Source organism: Epinephelus moara, chromosome 19 (assembly GCF_006386435.1).
Source record: "Epinephelus moara isolate mb chromosome 19, YSFRI_EMoa_1.0, whole genome shotgun sequence".
Taxonomy (NCBI): Eukaryota; Metazoa; Chordata; class Actinopteri; order Perciformes; family Serranidae; genus Epinephelus; species Epinephelus moara.
The window spans coordinates 10,576,695-10,587,278 of NC_065524.1; the positions used below are offsets into that span (position 1 = coordinate 10,576,695).

Sequence of the window (10,584 nt, forward strand, 5' to 3'; positions counted from 1 at the left end):
AATAAAAGGAACATTTAATTGATACCGTTTTTCAACCACACTCATGCCATAGAAGCACAGCAAAACACACATCAGAGATTTTCAGGTGGGTTTAAACACCTGAACTGCACAAACGGTGAAAATTAGCTTTTTTTTTTTTTTTTTTTAGACAATTCCTCCAATCATCATGCATACACCGAGCGTCCTCTCCCGACTACCACTCCATTAGGTCCCAGGGAAACTGAGCCTCCCAGGAAGTGACCTGCTCAGCGCTGTGTTATAGGAAAGGTTGGAGGCTCCGCGTCCACCGTGCTGAGACGAGAATGTATGACAGGGAGGTCGCGTTTGAAAACTGGTGATAAACAGCTGACGTTTCAACATCATAGTCATGATGTTTAACGCATCCTACCGCACGTTTAATGCAATGTAAATTCTTATTTTAATGTAAATTCAGCCTCCCTTGTTGTCTCAGAGCAATCGCCCCTTTCACTCCGCTAATTTCTTGCTACAGCAACATTAGCTGCTCTGTTTCAACAATGTTCGGCTGAAAAAACGTGCATGCAGGCTGAAATTTAACCATGTTGTTCAGTCAGGAGATGCAGTGACTTAAACCAATGGTGAGTATGAACAAGTATAAATCATACATGTAATTTGTTAAGCTATGAGTAGAGGAAAAAAAGTCTGCAAGTCGCATATGCAGTGTAAAAATGCTTAAGCTAAGGGGTGACTAGCAAAAAAAATAGTTGTTTTGTCCATGAACCTTGACAGTTATTATCGAGCTGAATAAGCTTTTGTTAAATGATCTTGTTATTAATTTAAGATTCATGGCTGCTGGGAGAAATCTGCCTTCAGGGCTTTAAGCCAGATAGACCTAAAGTTTTATGAAAAAGATCATGGTTTGGGTTAAAATGAAAAGATTTCTTCCATAAAAGTTTCTCTGGCAGAAAGCCCTGAAGGTTAATTTATCCCATTTGCTGTTTTATGTGTGTTAGTGGATACAGTTTAAAGTAAACTTTACTGCACTTATCATTTATGTCTTGTTTTTATCATTTATAGTCAAAAGTGAGAAAGAACAATATAGCAGCATTTTCTGTAACAGATTATGTTAAAAGATCACATACTATTGTCTCATATCGATTGCAGGCCCTGAATTGCACAGAATCAGATCATATCACAGCAGACTTTAAAATATCAGCATATATCGTATCCAAAGAATCGATTTAATATCATATCATGATGAAACTGGTGATTTACATCCTTGGTGAATATGACTGAATTATACTTTGGTTCTCATGGTTTCCATAAAATAAACTGAACAATTGAGTTCTGGAGAATCAAAGAGTTAATGATGTGTAGCATGTCCATATGGACAAAAGTTTGATGTTAAACATACATACTTTGAAGCACAATGCTTATGCTGCATAGAACTAGCTCATGCAGATTCCCAGTGGGCTCCTGGTGCGTTTTAAGAGGTTTTAGTAATTTAAAAGCCAATAATGTGTTAAAATCACATGAAAACTCCCAGATCCTGCCTTGTTACGGTAATGCTAAGCCTTTTTAATCATAATTTTAGGAAGGCTTAAAAGGGAGGGAGGGACAGTAGCACTGAGTAAAACCAGAGTGCAGTTGACAAGTGATCGGTGCTGACTTATCATAATGTCTTTATAAGCTTTAAAACTGTAATGTCTTTACGACTGGTAAAGTGTGGGCCTGTGTGTGTGTGTGTGTGTGTGTGTGTGTGTGTGTGTGTGTGTGTGTTATGTGGTCCTGGTGACACCAAATGAAGTGGGAACTACCACATAAGCCGTTGTGAGTATTTTGCCAGGTGGTAATATGTCTGTCTTTCTGTCTGTGGACACTTTGTCAACGCGATAACGTCACAACCGTGCAAGAAGCAGTCACGAAACTTAGGTGTGTAGTTGAGATCAAAATAAAGGTTGAGTTCAAAGATGGGTGTCATCCAAGCAAGGGTGCTGGAAGTAGAGAAGGGGCCATTGACCACCCCACTTTACACCCCTGGCTGGAAAACAGTTCTACATTGAAATGGGCTGTCTGACAGAAAGGTAAAGTTATGACAATATTCTAAATATAGCATTCACTTAAACAGATATTGTATTTTTAGGTGGGTTTTTAGGTAGCTAAAAACACAATTGCTGAGCGCTGTTTAATTTTTATGTAAGTGACACCGGAGATTTCTACCTGGAGGTTATTGAAAACAAAAAACAAAAAAAAGAAAAAGAAATAACAAAAATTTTAAAAAATTGCCCCGAAAACTTCAGCAGACCTAGCATTTGAAAGATAAACATTATGAATTTAAGTTCATTTATTGACTTATTCATAAATTAATATTGCACGTTGGGATGCTTTTCCTGTCGTATGAGTGGTAATGCTAACATATCATCAGCATGTGGAAATGATCTCATAGGGCCAGCACTTGAAGTGCTGGTGCTAAATGTACAAGACGAGCGACTTGACTCTGCAATTTATCCACATGAATGGCCTGGAGGGCGAAGACGTTGCTCTGTTGAGAGCAATTATAGCTGAACAACAGGCCAGTGATGATGGTGATGATGACAACACTGCCTTTGTTGATGACAGTCTTGACAACAGTGATGAAGTTCAACCAGCTGAAGACACTGCCGCTGAGCCTGAAGTTGACATAAAAGTCTACCAGCCTGTGGAGGCAGAAGATCCCCTGCCTGGAGGATCCAGCAGGAGGGCATGATGAAGACGGTCATGAGATGAGCAGCAAGTGATTCAGGTGCTTGTCTGACATTGTCTCTGACAGAGAAAATGAGAGCGATAATGAGGAAGATGACCCAGCGTCAGAGCCCACCTATAGCCCAGCGCCAAGCGATGATGAGATGAGCAGCTGGTGACTCAGGTGCTTGTCTGACGCTGTCTTCGACAGCCACACTGACAGCTATGCTGAGGCAGATGACCCAGTGTCAGAGCTCTCCTCTGGCCCAGCACCAGAAGGATCCAGGAGGAGGTCAAGAGAGGAAGATAATAAAGGTGATGAGATGAGAAGCAAGCAATTCAGGTGCTTGTCTCGTGCAGTGTTTGACACAGAGACACTGAGGCAGTAGACCTAGCGTCAGTGTCCTCCTCTAGCCAAGTGCTTGGAGGATCCAGGAAGAGGTTAAAGGAGGAGGATGACAAAGAAGATGGGGGAGGCAGCAAAAAATTCGGACGCTGAAAGTTTGCTGACAGACTACAGTGACTGCAACACCCCGTCTCCTGGGAGATGTTGTTTAAGATGGTCATCCCTGGAATAAAAGAATGATCAAAAAACACTAACAAAATGATCATCTCTTATTCTGATAAATCTGATGTCATCTTACTGTTTTTCAACGTCTTTAAATATATCTGTGGAAACTGCACTTCACTTCACATCATTTTTAAGTGTGTATTACAGCTGTACTGTACTAAAATGTTTGAGTTTCTAGAGATTTACATTGTTTACTTTTGACTATGGAAATAAACTTTGCATACATATACATACACTAAGGAAATCCATTCATTTGAACCCTTATTTAAGCCTTGGAAAAAAGTGTCTTCCCTCATTTCCAGTGATGTCGAGATTCAGAATAATACACAGATTTTTTTAAAAAAAACAACAACAAAAAAAACAGAACAATACTATTGTGAAAGCAAATGCACACCAAGGTGAAGTGGTTTGAGATCATCGTCTTGAGAATGCCGGCTTTATGGTTTTAGCTGGCTAATGTTAGCTAACGTTAGCTTGCTCACTAACCCGGATGAACTGCTTGCTAGCTAACATAGAAAAATACTGTCTTGAGTGATAAAAGTCATTTATTAATTAACACTCCAGGGCTGATCTGGCTGGTATGGCTATCTTGTCGTGGGCAAATTACTTTATTTAGCTAACGTTACTAAGCAAGCAACGCCAGATCAGACTAGTAGCCCAGTTATAGCTAGCTGGCTACCTTAGCTTGTAATCACGGTCAATCTTGTGTTTGCCACTGCCAATGCCTAGGTGCTCACTCACGGAGTGCGAGCACCAGAGTGTGAGCAAAGACGGTGGATAAACCAAGACGGTCCACTGCAAGTCAGTTTCCTGTATCAGTGTCACGTGGGGTTCGCGACCACCACGCCCCTTTAGGAGACTAACAGCAGGTCCTGAGTCCATTGACTTCAGTGGGAGAAATGAACGTGATTACAGATTATGGCCGATTCTTTCGCCCCATAGTCACGGAAGCAAATATTGGACCCATTTATCACAAGCCACATATCTTCAGAACATTCCGACACCAAAATGGCAAATTTCAGATGGACAAATCAGGGGAAAATTTACTTTGTTCAAGACCTGTCTCTGTCTCAACAACACAGTCTCGCGAGATCTGGCAACAGATATCTCCTCTCTGGTGCTGAAATCAATGCAGTTTCACCAAAGTGGATACTGGATTAAAAAAATATCTTTTCCAGCAGATATCTTAGTTACAACATGATTGAGCTAGCAAAGCAGTTTTGTGTTGCTATGTGTGGTATTTATTCAGTTTTGGGAAATCACGATGTCTAGAAAGCATCAGTGGCTGCAGCTGACAGGGACAGCTAACAGCAGCAGCAAAGCTAACATCAGGACGTCATCTGTTAAAAGCCTCCCGTTGTCGGATACGACATGAAACTACTCCAGTTAGCTCAATCATGTTGTAACTAAGACATCCGCTGGAAAAAAAAAAAAAATTCACGGACCATTTATTTATTTAGCTTACAGCCAGTAAGGGTACACACATGTTGACAGAAGCGAGGTTGGGGATACTCGTCTTTGATTGGCGGTTCTCCATTGTCTTTGATTGGGGTACGGGGGACAACGCCTACTTAGGAGACCGGAAATGTATACCATTTCATACAATGGGAGTATATTGTAGGTGGGCCATCTTGTAGTAATCCAGTATCTTTGGTGTGAGCAACAGGATGCTGACTGCATTTCACTGAATGGCCTCAGAGAGAGTTCTCACTAACAACAAATATTTTTTGAAAGTTACATACAGAACCTTTAATATATCAAAAGCCAAATTTATTTAGATTTTGCAGCAAAAACTTTTTTTTTTTTTTAAGAAAAAAAAAAAAAAGCTTATGGCTTATTTACATGGTTGATTATGAATTAGAAAAAAATAGCTTCTCTGTTAGGGAGTTTTTATGTCAATAGATGTGACTTAAGTTTTATACAAAGCCAGTCATTTGTTTTTCTGTTACTTACTGGAAGTTTGTATGAAAATGTATGATGACATAGGAAACTTTAAGAATTGTACATAAAGACCAGGTGGCAGATATGGTGGTATGAAAATCTACGTACAGTGTCAGGGGGTTTTATGAATCTGTGCTCTGACACACAGTTTTAACGCACCTGTAGTGTGACACTGGAAATTTATACAGAAGTATTTAATGAGAAGGAGTTTTTCCGCCAAAGTACAGTAGCATGTACTGTGACAAACAGACTTTTTTATGTACATGAAGTTGGGGCTGAAGGTATGAGGGGGGCAGTAAATACACAATTTAAGACCAACACAAAGAAAGCCAGCAGGAGGAGGATACTGGTCTGTCTGTGGCCGTCTGAAGCTCTCTGGTAGGTGGGCTTCATACAGCTGTCTGGCCCTCGTGTTGCCCATGTCCACCATACTCTGCAAGAAGAGAGGGAAAGGAAGAAAAAACTTAAAATATATAGGTGGTGTACTAGCAAAGCAATTGGTAAAGTGTAAGGCTGTACTGAATGTCTTTTTTTTTTTTACATTCAGAACTGCTATCGAGCTTTTCGAACGAAGCTTTGAATGTCTGTCATCATATTTTGATGAATATTAAACATTTATTGAATATTTTTTTAATGAATAAATGTAATTTATGGTGCTGTTAGATTGCTGATAGACCACCCCGCTAATACAGTTGCATGCCACCCTGTTGTGAGAGCAAACAGTTTTTTGACTGCAGTAAAAGGTTGTTTTTGAAAGGCTAAATGCCAACAAATATGGATTGAAGCAGAATATTTCATTAAATAAAAAAATGTTGTGAAATTTGGAAATGATTAAATGTATCTTTTCTTTTCAATAAATTTTAACTTTTGGACTTTGCAGCGCTTTGGATTCAGAAACATCCTACGCAGCCACCACTGGAATCTAATTATTAAAACAGTATATGACTAATAATATTAGTGTAGTCGAATCTTGATCTGCAACTGTGTAGAAATACTGGGTTTGAATAGGAGGAATAGTCATGCAACAAAAAAAGCTGTGCAGCATTTGAATGTTGATTTAGAATTCTAATGCCAAAATTATGAAAGAAGCTTTGGAGCTTCGAACTACTCGGTACAGCCCTAGTAAAGTGCCTTTAAGAACATGTCAAACACACACAGGGAGTTCTTTGATTCATCACATTTGCATTCAACTCAATTTGCCTGCTGACTCCTTTCCATGCACGCTCACACACACATGCGAACGCACCAAGTGAAAGACACACTGGTCTTATGTGTCAAGGCTAAATTAAGAGGAGGGTGATAAATGGGGTGATGATAGGAGAAGTGGAGGAGATGGAGTCGGAATAATCAGCCATCCAGAATTAATTAGTCATTGAAAACAGTGATTAACATTCAGAGTGAGACCCTTTTGACTCACACTCAGCTGATGGATAGGCACTGGCTTGATGAAACACACACACACGCCTTTAACATTGTGCTCACATACACACCGAACAATTGGATATATTAACAACTGGATGATTGAATAAATTACGGGCATGCTCAGGTGAGTTTCACAGAAACACACACCAGCTCCTGATTTATTGTGTGTAATTGAATCAATGTGACATGCTAGTTAGCCACAAAACACACCTATACACAGACTAATTACTGTTCTCTATATTCCCAAAGCAAGGTGTGTGTTTACACATGAGCATGTATACTCATACATCATGTTGATAGAAGGCAGGAAAATAAGTTTAATTCATAATTTGAACAACCATCTGCAATGGTTACTATTTAGAATAATATTACTATCAGCAATGTTCTGATACTTCATTTGGACCATTGGCTCCATGATACTGACTAGCTTACCATTTGAAAAACCACACCTTATATTAAGAGCAACCATGTAGAATAGCTAAGTTATAGGTAGCTGGCTAACATTAGCTCAGGTTATTGTTAGCTTGTTGGCAACTACTGCATCGCTACTGGCTAATGAAAAGTGCTTTGCTCTTGTATCTTCTATTGTTGGCTAAATTAGCATTGATTGGTATAATATATAAGTTGGTATCCCATACTTAAAGGTAGGGTCTGGAGGATTTTCCAGTTGCTGTTTGTAAACACACATTCAAATTGGCCCCTCCTATCAGGCTCAACTCTCCCGGGTGTACGGAGCCCGGAGGTACGGAAAAAGGCTTCACAGAAGAGGTTCAGGCAAGGCTCGCGCTGGTGCACGCTCGGACACGCTCGGGCACGGCACCTGCGCTCTCTCATTGGCTGGGGAAATCTCCGCCCAGAAGCGGTCCGAGCTCACAAAAACATCAAAATACAGTTAAAGGGCAGGAGCTCTGCAAACAGAGTCACCACCACACATGAGTAGAAGCCCATAGGTGATGATTAAGCAGGATTTCATTTGTATATGTCTATATTTTGTTTTGTTTGAAAATCCTCCAGATCCTACCTTTAATTAGCTGGGAAAGGTAATTTTGTAAGCTAGCCAACAAACAAATCCACTCAGTATTTTGCAAGCAATAACGTTAGTGAACAAGCTAGCTAAGGTAGCCAGCTAGCAAGTAAGTCTAACCAAGCTTTGCTACATTGATCTGGCATTGTTTGCTTCGTGACCTCAGCTGATAATGTAATTTGCAAATGGCAAGATAGCCTATAGGAGCCAGATAAGACCTAGAGTCTGGATGAATTAGTAAACGACGTTCCTCTGCATTAGCAAGCAAGCTAACGTTAACTAACATTAGCCAGCTAAAACCACAATATTAATATATATTTGACATATTTTCTGCTAATGTTGGGATTTCTTTTCAACACCCAGGGGCACTGATATTATGATATGGGTCACTGAACTTAATGGATACTGTTCATCAGACAACAAACGAGACAAAAATTAGCTAGCGAGCACAGCCCACGGACCCTTCACCTCACTCCCCACTGCTAGGACACAACTTCCAGTCAAGATGGTGGTCCACACGGTGGTCCAGGATCAGACCCCTGGTGCTCAGGCTTGCACTGGCTGAATTTGAGTTGCTATGGGGCACTTAGTAAAAGACTGTCTCCTCTAGGCCAAAATGTTTACAACAGAAATAGCATGTGTGGAGTCTGTCTTGTGGTGGGTGCCGGTCATTTGTTGCCGTTGGAGGCAAGGCACTGAAACGCGGTAACTCCACATCCTTTGGATTTTCCAGGAAACGTGTGACCTGAGTTAGGAACATAGAAGTAAGTCTACAGGCTGCTAGAGGCAACCGAAAGAGTCAGGGAAAGTCTCAGCTTTTAACTTAGGTTACAAATACTGGTGAAAAGTTACATACAGAACCTTTAATGTCTTGGTAATGTCAAAGACTCTACAGATAGTAAAACCAAAATAATTTTTTTGTCACTTTTACTGGTTTCTTTATTTTATTACTTTTACCAAGGATGTTATGTTTCAGTTCGGTTTGTCGGTTTGTTTGGCCGTTGTCAGCAGGATTACAGAAAAATGAATAAAACTTGATGGAGAGGTGTAGCATGGGCCACAGAGGAACCCATTAAATTTTGGAGCGGATCTGAATGACAGGGTGGATACACAAATTATTCTTCATTTTTGTTTACATTAGGAGATAGAGCATTTAGTCATCACTGAATAAATGTCATACATCTTAAAATCCAGAAGACGATAGTTAGGTTTAATAGTGACAGAACATAGCCTATTGTAGAAATACAATGACCCATAACACAATCCATATTCAGTTGTACCAGCAACGCTCTGGGGTAGTCTCCACATGTAGTTGCTCAAATGTCATACAGAAAGCAGTCATTATGGTGCACTCTGGGCCAGTGGTTCATGGGAGAACTGGCACAATTGTAACAATGCCAGGGTAATACCGTTTTTTTCTCAAACTAGATGTGGCTATATAAACATACCATGCAACATACTGTATTCTTACCCACATCCAAATTTCAAAATTTCAATTGTCTGTGATAAACTCCACCAGAGATATTACTTTAAATCTGACTCAACAATTTCTTCCTTGTAAACATACAGTTTTTTATAACTGTTTTTGATAAAAAGCTGTCATGTTCATATTTTTTCAGTCTAAGCACTTGATATTTGTACATAGTGTTCTCACAGATGAATTTTAAGTATGTCAAATATTTCCAGTTTAAAGGTATATAATATTTCCAGACATATAGTGGTCGCACTTGCAGCTTTTCATATGACAGAAAACTGGGCGATTGGCCTTGGTGGAGGTTTGTGCTCTGCATGTGCCCTTCTAGTTTCCATTTCGGATAAATATATTTGAATATATATAATATATGAATATATTTAAGGATTTAGCAATTAGAGTTCCCATCATGCTTCGGGTCATGGAAAAGATGATGTAAATCTGCACCATAACCGTTCATGCAGTGTGAGCCACCAGCAGCTTAGATATACAGTTATCACTTGGATTACTTGGATAACAAATTTTTTTTAAATTTGATAATTATATGGCAAAGTCTTACATCATAAGGATTGTCTTTTTTCTAAGACTTGTGTAGGGATTTATTGACTTTTGTGATGAACATCAAAGACACTGTTATCACCAGAAAGAGTTTCTCTTATTCCAGCATGAGTGTACAATTTCTGTGTGTTTCAATTTGACTGTAAATCCTAGAGGAAAGGATGCAACTTCTGACACAAATTGGGTCAACTCTGGTTCAAAGAGTTAAAAGAAAACCTCGTCCGTAAAACAGAAATTACATTGTGCCACTCCAGTGATTTTTAAAGGCCAACCTGCACAAAGCAAACAATAATTATCTGATAATTTGTTGACCTGTTTTTTTATTGTATTTGAAGCACAGCTTGTTGACTGTCCCAATTTGAAAATGGAAAAGTAAATCATGTTGAAAATCACAATAATCAGAACATCTGATCTTTGATAGGGGGCCTACTGGCCAGGACCACAACGAATCAAGTCCAAATTGGTCTGATTAGAACCGTAGATATAAATTAAAAAGAGTAACAGTAACAGTACTGAAAGGCAGTGAGAATTGTCATTGATGGTGTGTACGTCCCTGTTTGTGTGTGTATACCTGGATCTGCTCGGGTGTCCACTGGTCCAGATTGACAGATTTGACTCTGGAGATGTGGACACCCAGGTTACGGTGGATGCCGGCACAGCGGATACACATGAATACCCCGAGGTTCCATGACGCCCATCGAGGACCTAAAATGGGAAAGAAAGAGAAAGGGAGATTTCTGCACTGTACACAAATGCTGATGTAAGGGTCCTGCTGTGTTATCAGTTTAACTGACTCAGTTCAGTAGTACTGCTGCAGAGAGGACGACTCCATCCCTAACATTTGAGACAATGTAGCTTCAGTCTTTCAATTAAAATCTAAATTGTGGAAGTCATAAAACAGCAGGAAGTGATCAATTA

At 39.7% G+C, this 10,584-nt stretch overlaps 1 protein-coding gene across 4 annotated transcripts in view; it reads right to left on the reverse strand.

Moving 5' to 3' along the window:
- Window positions 1–10,367, reverse strand: part of smap1 (small ArfGAP 1) — a 151,417-nt gene extending 141,050 nt beyond the window's left edge. For all 4 annotated transcript variants that reach the window (XM_050070959.1, XM_050070957.1, XM_050070956.1 and 1 more), the window contains exons 1-2: window positions 10,238–10,367; window positions 5,539–5,624 (exon numbers count right to left, since the gene is read on the reverse strand). In XM_050070959.1, coding sequence (XP_049926916.1) covers window positions 5,539–5,624; window positions 10,238–10,336 — 185 coding nt within the window. In that variant the 5' untranslated portion in view covers window positions 10,337–10,367. The remainder of the gene's footprint in view (window positions 1–5,538; window positions 5,625–10,237) is intronic.
- Between the last annotated feature and the right edge of the window lie 217 nt (window positions 10,368–10,584).